General features: G+C 40.5%; 1 protein-coding gene across 1 annotated transcript; it reads right to left on the bottom strand.

Moving 5' to 3' along the window:
• LDHB (lactate dehydrogenase B) lies at positions 1 to 11,496 on the bottom strand. The gene is made up of 8 exons (XM_062591836.1): positions 11,357 to 11,496; positions 10,295 to 10,426; positions 6,499 to 6,616; positions 5,815 to 5,988; positions 3,670 to 3,843; positions 2,220 to 2,337; positions 1,247 to 1,370; positions 1 to 363 (listed from the first exon to the last, which is right to left on the bottom strand). The coding sequence occupies exons 2-8, from the start codon at positions 10,418 to 10,420 to the stop codon at positions 196 to 198; spliced, it is 1,002 nt and encodes a 333-aa protein (XP_062447820.1). The 5' UTR covers positions 10,421 to 10,426; positions 11,357 to 11,496; the 3' UTR covers positions 1 to 195.
• Between the last annotated feature and the right edge of the window lie 4,414 nt (positions 11,497 to 15,910).

Here is a 15,910-nt window from a genome sequence, read left to right as displayed (position 1 = left end):
TACACCTGAAAGTTGCTTTATTTGTTCATCAGGTCTGTGCGTTACTGCAAGCATAGGTTTAGCTACTGTGGACAAAAGCTCGCTTCAGTCTGGAAGAGCATTAAATGTTAACCATAGAGATGGATAGTGAGTACAAAGCCCACATTTGCACACAATATGCAGTTTTTTCTATTGCTAGAATCTAACATTCATGAGTTACAGATCTTTGAGATCTTTCTGGATGCTCCACAGTGTATCTGCACTCTTCTTCAGCTGAGCCACTTCATCATCCTTCAGCTTTTGGTTGATAACACTTGTCAATCCAGAGGCACTTAGGACACAAGGAAGGCTCAGGAAGACTTCGTTCTCAATGCCGTACATGCCCTGCCACAAACAAAGGAGCAGTTCATCACTCAGACAGGAACCCAGCACCACAAATCCACTCTTAGTTTACACAGCAATAAGCCTACTGACAACAGAGCTGAAGACCTGGATCATGTTCCAGCCTGCAGGCAAATTCTACGTGCAGTCATAATGTACTTAAAAAAAATAAATAAAAGAAAAAATAAACTAGTTTTGAAAATGAAGTGATTGACAATCCTGAGATAGTTGATTTTAGGAATTTCCCCCTTCCCTTCACACACACACACAAAAGAAAAAAAACACCTTCACAACACTTATATAGCAATTACTTGACAAACACCTCACAGACATAGGATTTTGGCATATAGTAGTGGCAGGTCTTTTTTCCCGACTATAGAGGGAGCTCTAAGTTAAGTTTAGCATGTCCTTGCTTCATCAGAGGAAAAATAGCTGGCATACAACCAGTCCATAGCTGGTCATGCTGGCAGACCAGATGCAGCTAGTTACATAAGCTAGAGGAGGATATAGCCTCCTGCGTGGCAATTTTGCTGCAAAGTGTTTCATGGAGTCACAGGTGGGCCTGCAAGGAGCTACTTATTTTTGCACTGTATGTTCCTTCAAATGAAACTGCCTGCCACACCTGGCAAATGTGACCCAAAATTAAATATGACATTGGCCAAAGTACAGAGAATTTAGCTACAATTCGTGAGAGAAGGGTAAGCTAAGAGGGCTGATGGAAAAAAACTGCAGCAGTAAGCTCCCTGTAAAGTGCTTTCAAATTCAGAACAGTATTTTACAAAGTTTCCTTTGTTCAAGGCACCTTGCAAACTGGGACTCTGCACCTGTTTAGCTCTTCCACAACAACAAAATAGACTAAAGCACCTAGTTAGCTACCATTTCTTACCTTCACCATTGTGGACACTGGATGAACCCGACAGAGGTTCTTCAGCATGGTCTCACAGAGGTCAGCAACACTAAGGCCAATGGCCCAGTTTGTGTACCCCTTAAGTCTTATCACCTCATAGGCACTAAAAGAAACAATGAAATACATTAGCTAAAGTGGCTTCAAGACACTTCGTGGATGATAAGTCTTAAATAAATGTTTTACATTTTAAGAAGAACTGAAATCCTTGTGATACACATGGTAAGTTCTGGATTTAAAAGGCCAAAGAAGAAACTTACATATTTCAGTATTAAGCAATAAAAACAAAGCCTACATCATCCCATATGTCTAAGAAACCCTACTGTACTCATGCTAGGTATTTTTCAACTAATATTCTCTAAGAGCAGATCTTACGATGTTAAGCAGAAAAGAAAGAGAAATACAACTGAACAAGTTTTCTATTCACGTCAGCAGACTTATTTAGATAATACATTCTGAATATATTTGGAATAGGTGAAAATTTAGCATCAAAGCCACGCACTGCCTACATATATATCCTCTGGGAAAAAAGTTTTTCCACACTCAGTATCTCTAGACACTTTATATCAGTATAGACCTTCTTTCAGAAGTGAAACACATGATACAGATAAGTGAAGAGTAACCTTTATACAGAGTCAGTCATAAATAAAATCTTCCAATATAATTACAACCATACAAGAACAAGCTCCTCATAAGAAGTGCATGTCAGCTCTGCAAGCACTGCAGTACTGATGTGGGTATGTTATGCAATAGTTAAATTTGCTGCAGGATGATAAAACTTATGAATGGAAATTCTGCATTTCTGCCTTTAAATCAGTACTTTCCCTTACTAGTGTAACCTTCTTAATAAAACGACACAAAAGCTGCAGTGGGATGGAGGCATGGACAAGGATGGAGCAAGCAGACCAGGTATCTTCACTATCATGTACGGCCACCATTACTCAGCTCACTGTACCTTTCAACCACCTGCTTGTGGACTTCCTTCCAGTTCTCACTGTCCATGTCAGTTCCCATGGCAGGATTCAGCTCCTGGAGGGAAACTCCTGCCACATTAACTCCGCTCCAAACAGCCACTGTAATACACATTAGGGAGGTTATAAGTTTCAGCATAAGGTTGCAGCTCCTTTCCTTCCACTCTGCCAGTCTAGAGACAAACTTGAAACAAACTAGTGGCAGGCAGAACTACAATAATGTTTCAGAGAGGCAGATTTTAAGTTTTTGTTTCACTACTGAATCCTGAGAATTCTGGCTGTCAAATATGAGAAGATGTAATCAAAATGTCAGTAACAACAAATCTCTCAGCACTTGAGTGAACGAACTTCCAGTTCTTTACAGGTTTAAACAGCTATATTTGAAATCCGAAGCCTCAAATTCTAGGAAACAGGTATGTCTCTTAACTGTTCATCAGCCTCTTAAAATAACTAAAAAAAAAAAAATTACTTCAGAACTGTAATTAGAATAAGTACGTATTTGCTACCCAACTAACTAGTACTAGGATTAGTCTCCAAGAATCCTCTTCTTATTCCCCTGAATACCAAGCTAGTAATATGCAAACTTACAATTCTAAGACAGGAATTTATATACCTCCCTTTACGCTGAAAAGCTCAAAAGGCTCATTCTCTGTTCCAGTGAAGACTGAGAAAGTTTCCTAGTTATTTCAAAGAAAAAGCAGCTATAACACCAAAGCAGAATGAGGTCTGCATATGATCAACCAAACTTTGCTTTCATTACAGTGTACGGCTGGTTTCAGTCAATCCCAAAGGTGATCAGATGCTGTGCTTCGATCAGATTCAAAGGGACACTGAAGAGGTTACCTTAAAAATGCACAGCACTTAAGAAATACAAACCAGCACCAAACATACACAGCTGTTCTGTTGCATCATTTCAGGGCTTGAAATGAACATCTGAGCAAATAAGATTCTTTCACAGGGATTTAAAGTTATTTTCTCTAAGTAACATGGAGAAGCAGTCACAAAAGAAGGTAAAGGATAACAGTAAATTAAATCAGAGTTGCAAGCATTTTCCACTGTTCGCAACAGAAACTCTGCAACTGATCTAACATGAGCTAATAGTGCTTTCTGAGGAGACCCTTATGGCAGACTTTGTTATGATACTCCAAAAACTGAAGCTAGAAGGAAAAAGTAAAGAGGGTTATGATACAGATTATGCTGAAGAAACTGACAATTTCAAATCAGGGATTAACTCTACAGCCACGGTCACTCATTGAAAAATATGTAGCCGTATTTCCTGGGCTTATCTTAATTCTGTTCTTCATAAAAATACAGCTAAGCACCAGTAACTCAAGTTCAGCTGCATCTGTTCTTTCACAGTTTTGCAACACATCTTAGGTCTCAGTCTCTTCTGTGGTATCGCTTACTCCCAGTGAGAATGGAAGTGCTCCTTACCACTAGAATCACCGTGTTCTCCCAAGATCCAGCCATGGCAGCTGCTTGGGTGGATACCAAGTTTCTCAGCCATCAGATAGCGAAATCTAGCTGAATCTAGATTGCAGCCGCTTCCAATCACACGATGTTTCGGCAGGCCACTTAGCTTCCATGTGACATAGGTTAATATATCCACTGAAAAGAAGAACATGCATAGTAAGCAAAACAGTTTGCACACACCAAAGAGAATCCTTAAACTACCTCACTGCAGTTGGTAGAGGAAGCAGAGAGACTCAGAATACAGCTGAGATTATTGGTCACCGTATTTTGGGCCTGTCTGGAGGAATAAAAAAAGCATACACTGCTTGGATAATTTACAGTTTGTCCAGCTACTGTTCAAAAATTAAGGACAGTCACTAGAGAATAGTATCCTACCAGTTAAATCCAGAAGAGTTTTTTTGTCACAGCTGAACTCATAGGGCATCCAGAATTGGGACTGAACTCTGTTCATCTGGCTAAAACCTTTGAGCAATTTTCTGAAATAACCTGGCCTTCCACTTAATCATCTTTCTAGTAAGAGGTAAAGCAATTTATTTACAGTGAAACACGTTTGCTTTCTATCTCATAACTACTTCAGGTTAATTTCTTAAATAGGTTCGTACTTTAAGCAGTCTTTTCACTGATTACCACTATAGCATGAAAAGCCAGATAAGGTCTATGTTTTGGATGCATGTAGCTCTAAAAACATATGTATTTTTTTGAGGGGAAAAAAAAGTCTAGTTTGGGGGGAGTGGGGATAGTGAAAGAAATGAGTAGAGAAAACTGCAAATCCGTAGCTCACAAAGCAATGCAATAACAACCTACAAGCCACAGTAATAACAAGTTCTGACTCCAGAGCTTTAAAAGGTAAACTAGTTCTCTGAGGGGAATAATCTTATGTATATTTATACGTATAGATCTGTAATACATCATTTACTCAGCTCAGGTACCAGAAGTACGCAATTTCAGCAGAGTTCATACCTCACTGTTATGACTGACACACTCATAACTTGGCAACATATGCCAAGTGAACAGAAAGCATTATAAAAACATTTCTGAAAAAGCAATTTACAGTAAATTCTCGTACAGCTGCTCTACTGGAGATGTGTTGTCTCAATTCAGCCTTGCAAGAACAAGAACCAATTATAACTTTGACTCCATTCAGTATTTTACAAAAATGTTTAAATTTACTGTAAGTTGTTATCTTTGTACAGTAGCCACTTGCTCAGACACCAACTTTCAGCGTTACTTGTACACTCGTTACCTACTCAACAGCCACCAGCAGGGTTGCTAGTTTTACACATGCTGTTTTATCTCTGTAAAGTTATCATTAAAAGTATCAGTGTCACTTAATTTCCAGGGCTCTGTATGAATAGCTTTAGTCTGATAGTATTGAATCAGAAAAGACAGCCCTATAGAGACTTGTTACAAAGTATACAAACATACACTTGTTACAAGGAATGACATTTATGACCAACTTTAGACATCCAAATGTCCAAGCTCTCTGTGCAATTGGATGCTTGCAAATTAACAAAATATATATATATAACCTGATTAAATCTTTCATAACCTAATGAACTATGTAGTACAATTTATCTTTTCCTCAGCTTCAGCACTCATCTCTTTTCCTGAAAACACAGCTAAGAGTATTTTAGTTTTTGTTTTTTATTTCAGTGTTACTGTAATTTTCCAACAAGTATGGTGCATATCCTAAGGATTAGTTCTTCATTCTGAAGAATAGGCATGTCTTTATATCCAGACACAAGAGAAAGTTATTATTTATGAACAACTTACAAGCAAATTGAGTACCTTTTGTGCTTATAAGCCTTAGGACTAGAGATATAAAACTATCTACTACTTTTAAGCCAAAGTGTGTAGAGAACTGAAATATTTGCCAGGAGACAAAATTTTAAAATGGAAACCATGAGAAGTCCTAAATAAAGAAAGCACCAGCAAGTGTAAATTGTTTATTTTTGGTTTCCTGTTAGCAGCTACATGGCAGATGTTCAAACAGAAAAAAAACTTCATTTTCAACATTCAATCAATATTTGGTAAAGTTAATATAATAAAACACTAGTTCTCTGAAAAGTAAGAGTCTGTAGATGTTATAATAGAAAACTGCCTTACCTGGGTTGGAAACCACGAGGATGGTACAATTGGGACTGTATTTAATGATTTGAGGAATAATGAATTTGAAGACATTGACATTCCTCTGGACCAAGTTGAGACGACTCTCCCCCTCTTGCTGGCGAACTCCTGCAGTTACTACCACAATCTTGGAGTTGGCTGTGACAGCGTAGTCTACAACCGGGCATGGGAAACAAAATACAGAATGTGTTGGATAGAGTTACCACTCATGTCAACAGCATCACTTTCATACAGGTATTCTGGATAGCTCCTCCACTATGCAAATGTTCAAACCCAAACATGAGACATATCATCTCTTACATTGTCCAGATGTATCAAAAAGCGGGAGTTGAGAGTGTTGGGTCTTGATTCAGCCCCTCTGAATCTTATTCGCACAACCTGACACTATAAACAGTACTCCCTCTACATTATAGAAGTACTAGAGTCTCATTAAAATCAATTTTACTTCATTATTACTCCAAAGGGTAAAGTGACCACTATATGTAAATGAAAGCCCAGATTAAGCACCATTCCCATTAACATTGTTGGTTCCTTACCCAAGGTCATAACTTTAACCTTCTGATGACATATCCTGAGTTCATTACCATTACCTGAGACTGCTCCACTGTCAAGCAAATTCACAAAATCCTAGTATCAAACAAAAAGAGAGAACTCGAGGTTCACCTTTGTCTGCCACAATCTTGTGAGTCTGAAGGAACAAGCTCCCATGCTGTAGGTCCATCATTTCTCCTTTCAGTTTGTCTTCCAAAACATCAACCAGAGCAAGCTCATCACAGAGACCCTGAGAAAAGGAACATGAAATTTAAGGGAGACAGTGAGGTATGCTACTATTATCAGTTAACTTGCATTTCAAGGTTACCTTTGTTGAGCTGAACTATATTAGCACATTCTTAAATAACACATCTGAAAGCACCTCTTCTTCATCAAAGACAAACCACTAGCACAGAACAATCTCAGTGTTACCAAGAAGGATGTTAGAAAAAGAAATCAGAAAGTATTTTAGCACAGGTTCGTAAACCTTTTGTTAAGCTTTCTAAAAAAATAATGTATTATTTGTAGAGAGTTTCAGTGCAGACTTCTTTTCTCTCTTATATACAGAGATTTTGAGTGCAGATATCTTTTCTCTCTAGAACTACCCCTTTGCCACTTATGCACTCCATAATTTAGCTATTTTGTTGAGAGTAGAAATAAGGGAGAGGGAAAGAAAAAAAGAAAAAAAAAGAAAAGCTTTCCTCTTCCACAGTTTCAACAAACCCTCTGAATCCATCCAAGAGAAAGATTAGTATGCCTGTTTTGAAAATATTTAGGTATCTAACAAGACACATCACATAGCTATCAAATAAGTATTCTCTTGTAACATTCCTTCAACTAATTCAGTTAATTTCACAAAAATAGAATGGCAACAGACTGGTTTTCCTTGATACTGAAAAACTGTATCAAGAGAAAACAGAATCTTTACCTAATTTTTCCTTTACTAGAGTTATTATAATATAATTACTTCACAAAACAGAAGTAGCCATGTATGCTTGTTGTCCTGCTAGGTTAATTTGGGAGATAATGTCATACAGTCTCAGAACGTCATACAAGACATGTAAATTGTGGGGAGTGGGGGGGGGGGTTAGACTTTCTGCTATAATGCAGACTTTACCACCTTTTCTCAAAAGTTTGAATTCTAATATACTTTTAAAGGTTTACCGTGCCGTAAATTATACAGCAGTTCAAATTAGTACTTCTTTCTACTGTTTTCCTAGGTACCTACATCCTGTTTGATAGTCAGCTAAGTCATTTTTATGCTGTTGAAAATACGACCTTGAGCAAACTTCTCTCCTTTGTTTACTATTTTATATAAAAAGTAACACTACATCACAGGGAAACATTAATTATTAGTATTGACTAGACTACTTTAAAATGCAACAACATACACTATTTTTCCTCTAGGAAAGTGTATTTAACAGCAGGCATAATGATGCTCTCAGTTTCCTTTCACAACTGATTTCAGCAACTGCTGGAGGAAAACTGTACCTGTACTCAGCATCTGCTTTGTTCTTGAAATAGGTTGCAGGGTGAAGTTATAACTACAGTCATGAAAATGTTATCAAAAATATCTTTAACTCAAGCTACTGGTGTTTAACTAAAAAGTTAATGTAATCAGAAACTGAAAAAAAAAATTCTTGTCCACATGTGATTATGTATTTATATATGCATACACACACATGTGCACACATACAGTTGAATGATAAAAGGCTTTCAGTCTAGACCTTGCAACCGATATTCACCAAAGCAGACTCTGCAGGTGCAGAAGCCAGCTCCCACTGAGACAAAATAATAATAATCGGGACTAATTCCAATGACTAATTTTGTGGATTTGCATCAGTGTTGCCTAGAGGGGAATTTGGCTTGTTATTAACACACATGGGAATAAGAAGGCTACACAATCACCCTCAAAGACAGCTTAAAATATTCTAATTAAAAAATAGCTGACTTTTGAGGTTGTAGTGAAAAATTTTCAATAGGGTGGTAAAATGGTACAGCAACATTATATAGCAATTACATATAGTAACCGAGAGGGAGCTAAAAATAACCAACATGAAAATTTTAGTGTTATCCAAGTGTATATACTACATCAAATACTATACCAGTAATCTGAACTTAGTATCCCACTATTTTTAGCTATATAAAATTAATCAAAACCCATCTAAAACTCACTGCATCTACATATTAAAGGGTAGGAAATTAAGTGCAAAATTTTATTCTGTGGTGTAACAAAAAGCAGAAGACATTTTGGAGAGCCAACCATCTTGCAGAAGTCAAAACAACATCTACTTTGGTGATACAAATCAAAGAATTTTTTTATTACAAACATTTTTTTATACTGCAACTTATATTTGTGTACGTGTGCAAGACAGAGAAAACAGAAACCTGGGGAAACAGACAGGAACTCCACTGTGCCATAGCCTGAGCTTAAAAAGTTCAAGACCAGATTTTACTATGAGTTTGGTGCACACTGCTCCTATTATCTGCAAACCTGTGTGCCTGGACTTCTGAAGACATAATTTGATCCTGCTTAGAGCAGCATACACTCCAGCCCCACGTGTGTTTAATAATGAAGTTCACTGTAACTTCACCTGGCTCCCGCACTGCCAACTTTACATGTCAGAATACTTCTTTGAAAATTAATAAGTTCAGACCATGAAAGGCAAACAATTGTTTAAATACATATATATGTGTTTTTAAAGAACAATAATGAACTAATAATTCCTCCTGACATTTTCTGGTTTTTCCATTACATAGTTTTAAAAATAGAAAAACTATTTATGTTACTCTCACATCAGTACTTAGTTTAACTGATGCCTTTATTTACTGTCCGTCAGTTTTTCATGCTGAGAAGGCTCATGATAAACTTCTAGAAATTTTGTGAGGATTAAAATACCTTATACTATTCAAAACACGTATACTCAAGGTAACAGACAGAGGAAAGATTTGTCTTCAAATAAGAAACAAGTGGTTTAGTAGAACATGCAACATTTTTAATCTCAATCTTGTATGCTGTTGGATGCAGGATCTGCTCTGCAAGGGGCTGGTGCATATTCGTTCATAACTTCTTTTAAAAAAAGTCTGTGGTTCCCTTTTGACTTTTCAAAACAGCATGAGAGAGGAATCAGTTATTGATAACTCACTCACAACAAAGGGAAAACACAAAGATCCCTACTGCATGTTTAGTGTTTGGTTTCTTCAAAGACTGCCCAAGACTGCAAAATGAGACTTGCCTAAAAAACAGTAACAAAAATTCAAGATAACCTTTAAATCTAGATTTTTAGTCTTTGAAAACCGTAGATGATATCTCCGGACACAATGAAATTATATAACCAGGCCATAAGGTGGTGGGGGCTAGGAGAAGATGGAGGGAAAGCAGCTCACAGACAACAGTGGTAAGATCGTCAGTAACTTCCAAAGCCCAGTTATTAAAGTTCATTTGAATCAAGAGCATAATAAAGCAAATAGGCATAGTTTTGTTTCCTGTCCCTTATTTCACTTTGATTCCTAGTCTATTTGAATTTTTGTCCAATGTGGTAGCTCTAGCATCAAGCAAACTCTGGCCTTATTGTGGGAGGAAAATAGTAAGTAGTAAATAATAATAATAGGAAAAAAAGTTTGGCTATGGTTGCAGAGCCTTTGTTCACTACATTTTCCCAACTGCCTGCAAAATACAATGACAAAATGCAATGACAAATATGTTGCTAAACATAGACAGAAAGGTGAGAGAGCAAGAAGACACCGAACGGGGAGGCCAACCTTGCACGAAACAGTAATTCTCTGGTTGCTCACGACAAAAGCAACCAACTAATCTGTATATGCCCATGCTAAGCTACCGTATTTCCCACCATTTGGTAAGAGAAACAGGCGATGCACAGCATTACGGCCGCGCCGACTTGCGCGCCGCATTGTCCTTCAACCGTACCTTTCCCAGGATGCTGATAGCACAGGCCATCCCGACCTGTCCAACCCCCACAACAGTTATCTTGTTGTTAGGGGCTGCGCTTTCAGTAGCGACGGGGGTAATCAGCTTCTCCTTCAAGGTAGCCATTGTGTTCTGCAAGGAAAGGAGGAGAGAGTGGGGGGGGAGGGAAAGAAAAAAAATTCAATGCAACCAAGAAAAACACGGCAGAATGAAACGAAACGCACGCTCTGAATGTGAGAAGTCATCTGCCAGGGCCGGAAGCGAGCAGCTGGAAACGTGCATCTCTCCCAGGCCGGTTTCCGTGGGGCGGCGCGCGGGCACACTGCCAATGTTCGCAGGCCTTGGCGGCCCTCGTGAGGCCCACGCCACAGGGCTTCGCTCCGGGTCCCTTCCCTCCCTGCGTCACTGCTGCCGGGCAAGCGCTGAAGGGCAGGCGGGAGCGCGTCGGGGGCTATTTTGGCAGCACGTAACGGAATATCCTTCTGCTGCCAAAGTTTCCAGAGCCTCCCAACGGCAGGCACGGCCACCGCCCACGTTGACCCCCATGGCATTCATTCATTTAAAAGCTGTATCAGGGCTCTGGGCTATAGCAATAGTCGCAAAAATACGAATATTGTAACCAACCTGGGTGCAGTAAACCCGCCTGGCAATTCCTCGGCCTGGCAGTTATTTCCACTTGGCGCCAGAGGCTCCTTTGTTCCCCCCCGGCCCGAGGACTTCGGCGCGGCATCCCCGACCTCCCCCTTCGCAGCCACGCCGCGGGGAGCGCTTGGGGCGGCCTCTGCGCCCGCCCCGGAGCCAACGCGCCCGGTATCTGGACCGGCACCTCGGGGTGAGGGAGGAGGAGGAGGGGGAGGAAGGGGAGCATCCTGCGGGCTGGACCCCAGCGCGATTTGCGATGCGATGCCTCGGGATCCGCAAAACGAGCTGGCGCTTCAGCGCCTGCCTGGAGCATCTTGGGGGCGGACAGGGATGCTCGGCCCGATCCCGAACCCCGATCCCGAACCCCGATCCCCAACCCCGATCCCGATCCGGCCCGCCGTCCCCCACGACCCTCCCTACCCACGGGCGCGGAGCGGCGCGGAGCCGGGCGAAGGAGGAGGAGGAGGAGGAGGAGGAGGAGGCGGCGGCGGCGGCGAGGAGTGCAGCGCTGCAGCGGTGCGCGGTCGGCGCAGTGACGGCCCCGCAGCGGAAGGGGCGGGTCGGGCCGCTCCGAGCCGGGCCGCGCCGGGCCGGGCCGCCCCCTCCGGGGGCTGCGCCTTCGCCGTCCGCAGCAAGGACGACGGCCCGAGGGCGCGGCGGGCCTCTGCCCGCGCCGGCCTCCCTCGCTCCCTGCCTCCCCCCGCATTTTTTTCAGGGGCTGCTGCGGCGCCGATCTGGGGAGAGAGGGGGGCCAGGAGGAGTCGGGGGATGCGCGCTGGGATTTTCCATGCTCTTCCCAAGGCAAAGTTGCCCAGGTTGCTCTCTCTCTCTCTCTCTCTCTCTGTTTTTTAATGATTTTTTTTTTGCCCTCTGTTTTTTGCCCTGCAGCTGACTTGAGTTATTTTTTTTCGCAGCTGGACAAATCGTGACGGGACAACAGTGTGCCTGAAGTCACACACCAGTGCTTCTGCCAGAGCAAGCAGCATAGCCTGGTGCAGTGCTTCAGCGCTCTTCCTCCTCCTCCTTTTGCTTGTGCACCAGGAGGCCCAACTCATAGCAATTTATCGCTGACTAGTATTTTGCCATATCCCAGTACAGCATCGCTTCAAAAATATAATATGTAGGGCCTACAGAACAAGCTTCTTGAGTGGGGAGGGAGTTTTGCACCCTGTTAGAGTAATAAGCACCTCAACCATTGTAAAGTAACAGTAAAAATCATGCAGTGATATGACCTTTCTGTTGCTTCACATAGGAAAAGGCAAACTGAAAAGCTTCTAGTAACAGGTACACGATTTGCCACTGTGGCTGGAAAGGAGGAAGTGTTTTGCTGAAATTCCTGCGGGGACACTGCGTAGGAAATAGAGGAGACTAGGCTGCAAAGACTATTTCCTCCTAATGCGGTGCTATCACTTCTTTCTACCTGTCGAGGGAGAAAGCAGAGGTGAAACACGGAGCTGCATCTGCGTACATTTCCTGTCTCACTGGAAAAAAGGAGCTTTAGATTCCTCGTCAGACATAACTACCTCTCTCCCACAGAGGGAACAATGGAAGATTTCAGAGTCCTTCTTTTAAGCCACTGGGTTAAAAGTGACCAGGCAGTAAGCCTTCTTGGCGAAGATTTCGGATACTTTTGTTGTTGTTGTTGCCAGCTTTAAGGGTTTTTTTTGTTTTATTTTGGTCCTTTTTTTTTTTTTTTTTTTTTTTTTTTTTTTTTTTTTGGCCAGGTATCTCTCTAGTTTAGCGATAACTGGATTAATTCCCTCTGGCTCACCAGGCAGCCAAACAAACGCTAGTGCCAGCCCAACACAGGCAGTGAGAACAAGTAACGAGCAGAGGGAAAACCTGCTTTTCCAGGCAGCAGTGCAGGCGCAAGCTGGCTTTAAACGACTAACCATGACCTTGCTTCACTGCATACCATAACTGTGACTTCTTTATGCTATTTGATACTGTGTGTATGCACTCTGGAGAGAAAGGAATGAATTCAGTGTCTTCAATACAGCATTTCAGGTAGCAACTGGCTTTAGGAAAATTAATTCAAGACTTTCAGTAACCGCAGCTGGAATGGGAGCCGGAAGTAAATAATAATTATATGGTCAGATGTAAGAGTGAGAAAGTTTATCATGTATAATCAAACCTGAATCCTACACTTTAAGAAGACTAGGGAGAAGGGACAAGGAAGATGTACGAGGAAGGAGAGGACAGAGGAAGATCAGAGCAAGATTTGTTTCTGAATCAGACCTAAGTTTCTGCAGTTATCCTGTGAGTATTTCTTGTAAAGAAGCTGCACCTCTCTTATTCGGAGCATTCAGTAGTCAATTAACATTGTAACATTTGCAGTTATATAGAGGGGAAAATGCCATTTCGCTATTGGCAAGATCTTAAAGCTTTTAAAGGCAGACTGAAACATTTACCACATTATAACATCTCTCCTAGGCCCTGGATCTGTTTATCAAGCCTCCTTTTAGTTTACCTAGCTGTATTAAAAACGCAGGGTATTTAATCCTTCCTTGGAAGCAGTTGCAATCTAAATAGATGAGGGAGGAAAGCAGAAGAAAGAGGATTATTCTCTCTTCCTGCTTTTAGCTATTTATTTCTACAGATGATGGAGTATTGAGGCACAGAGAGGTGAAAAGATCTCCCTGAGGTCAAACAGGAAGTCACTTGGTGGCTGGGCACAGTTTCAAAGTTCAAATCTAGTTTGTCAATGTTTGCATTTTTGATGAAGCACAGTTTTTCAGAAAAACAACTCTCAGTGTTAAGGGGCACAGACTAAATAAATTTGACTGATAACCTTCATACAGTTACAACATTTTTTTGTGTACTTTTTAATCGCATTTAACTTCCAGGTTGTATACAAAGTCTGTAAGTACTAGTAGTTACTTACATCCAGTCCACCATCTTCCCAAGACACATAAAAGCAGATATGGTTTCCCTGCTGCTTCTTTTTTCCCCAAAACTGCAGTTAAACCTGATTAGAGAGACCTCACTTGAAAAACTCTATTAATGGAACCGTCTTCCCACAGCAAAACATTGATGGTCTGGTGGCCATGGTCTTAAGGTAATAAATATCTTGAAGAACACAGCCTAGGAAGGAAAGGAGCTCATAGCAGTGCAAGAACATGGGATATAGGCCTGGAGGCAGGAGAACATGAAGTAAAAGGCAATCTTGTGGGTCAGTGTGTCACACCTGGCAGGGCAGGTAATCTGGCTTCCGGATGGATGCACTCTACTCGTTACTACACACAACTGTAACAGAGAAACAAGAAGCATTGGTCCAACTGGCCGAAATCATCTTGGAGTGGCAGTTCTGCAAGCTTCTTTTCCTCACAGTTTTATTTGAAGAAATGATTCTTTATTTTTGGCATTGGGGCTAGTTTTTGTTTAACTTTTGTTTAGAGGTTGATATAGTGTACCAGATAACACGTTCATGATAGATAAATACTTTATAACTCAGTTAATCAAAAAAATTAATATACAACATTTATGTACATGTGCAAGCATACACAGTGATCATCAGCAACTGAAATTCTTAATGCTGGAGGAAAAGTACATAAGCCTTTTCCATCCTATTTAAGCTGTCTTTAAATGGGACTTATTAGTTCATCATGATAGTCCACATTTTTAAAAAATATGGATTTAGTCTCTATTTGGGGCACTTGTATGAATAGGCACTCCAAAGTCTCCAATGTACTTGCACAGGCATGCAGAGGTCAAGCAGGGAAGCAGATCTGGGAGCTGTCAAGCAAACAAATTGGGCTTGTTTCCTGCAAACTTGCGTTGTAGAGCTGGGTCTGTGCTTTAGTTTTGGGACCACAGTGCAAAAGGAGGTGATCTCGTTTAAAGGGATTTCTTTGATGTCAGATGAAACAAATGGTTATAAAATGTTGCAACTAGGTGAGTAGTAGCACTCAGACTATAGCAACTAAACTGCCTTGATAACACTGGATCATTAAAGAGTTCAACAGAAACAGCAGCTGCCAAATAAAAAAAGTGTTAAGACAGAAATGGGGCAATACAGTATTTATAGGTACCCAACAGAGAAAGAAAAAAAATAGTTGTTTTTCACAAATATCTCTAATTATTGTGGTATAAAGATGTGACTAAAAATAAAAATAATGTTTCCTTGCATTATGCCAAATACAATGGGCTTACACACAGATAATTTCACCTTGTATTCTCAAAACATGGTTAATTCTTAGAAAAGGTTATACCTGCCCTACAAATATGCAAGTTTTGACAGACTAGATTTGATAATAGTCCCAGTAGTGAATCAGTGGCAAAAACAGTAGTCCAACCTGATCTTCATTTCTAGACTCCCAGTCTAACTAATGGACAGTTTTGAACAGGTTATTTTTCATTCTTACCTTCATTCATTTCTTCCTTGAAAACAGCACAAATTATAGCATTGCTAATACATTCACAGCAATGTTACCTTTATGGACATACTCACAAAGTACCTGGAAAAGATCCTTCATTTTTTGCAATTCTTTCTTCCCAGTAGAGAATCTTTTGCTTTTGTGTTTTTTTATAATGCTCTGTTTTGCCTGAGAGTCTATGTTTGCAGAAGCCAAGCCCTTGCCATGATTTCTTTTCAGCTGCATTTGCTCTAACATGCAAATTAGTTTTCATATTCAAAACCAGAATGAAAACCAGCTTTGGTCAATGGAAACTAAATTACATTATCCTTTAATAGCGCTCTGGCATCTTATTGTGAAATGAGTTTGGGATTTCTTCTTTGCTGTTCCAAATGCAAGCAAAAATATGTAGAATTGGAAGTTGTATGACATAGGGGCAGTATATGAATTTCAATGCAAGAAGGACAATTTGTTTTCTCTGAAGTGGTTAGCTCTTCAGAACTTTTGTAGTCCTGAGATTTTTATGTATGGATTTTGTTCATTGTATGGCTGATGAATAAATATGGCTTTCTCAATGTAATGCCTCTCTCCAGGCACATGAATGCAAAGTCCTGTTCAT

Source organism: Rhea pennata, chromosome 1 (assembly GCF_028389875.1).
Source record: "Rhea pennata isolate bPtePen1 chromosome 1, bPtePen1.pri, whole genome shotgun sequence".
NCBI classification, from domain to species: Eukaryota; Metazoa; Chordata; class Aves; order Rheiformes; family Rheidae; genus Rhea; species Rhea pennata.
This window is presented reverse-complemented; position numbering and strand designations above follow the sequence as displayed.

Bases quoted from the DNA above. Each gene is read 5' to 3' on its own strand.
- LDHB (XM_062591836.1), bottom strand. From the start codon at position 10,420: ATGGCTACCTTGAAGGAGAAGCTGATTACCCCCGTCGCTACTGAAAGC. The intron at 6,617-10,294 runs GTACGGTTGAAG...TCCTTTTCTCAG, and splicing joins CTATCAGCATCCTGGGAAAG to GGTCTCTGTGATGAGCTTGC. The intron at 364-1,246 runs GTAAGAAATGGT...TGTTTGTGGCAG, and splicing joins CAGTGTCCACAATGGTGAAG to GGCATGTACGGCATTGAGAA.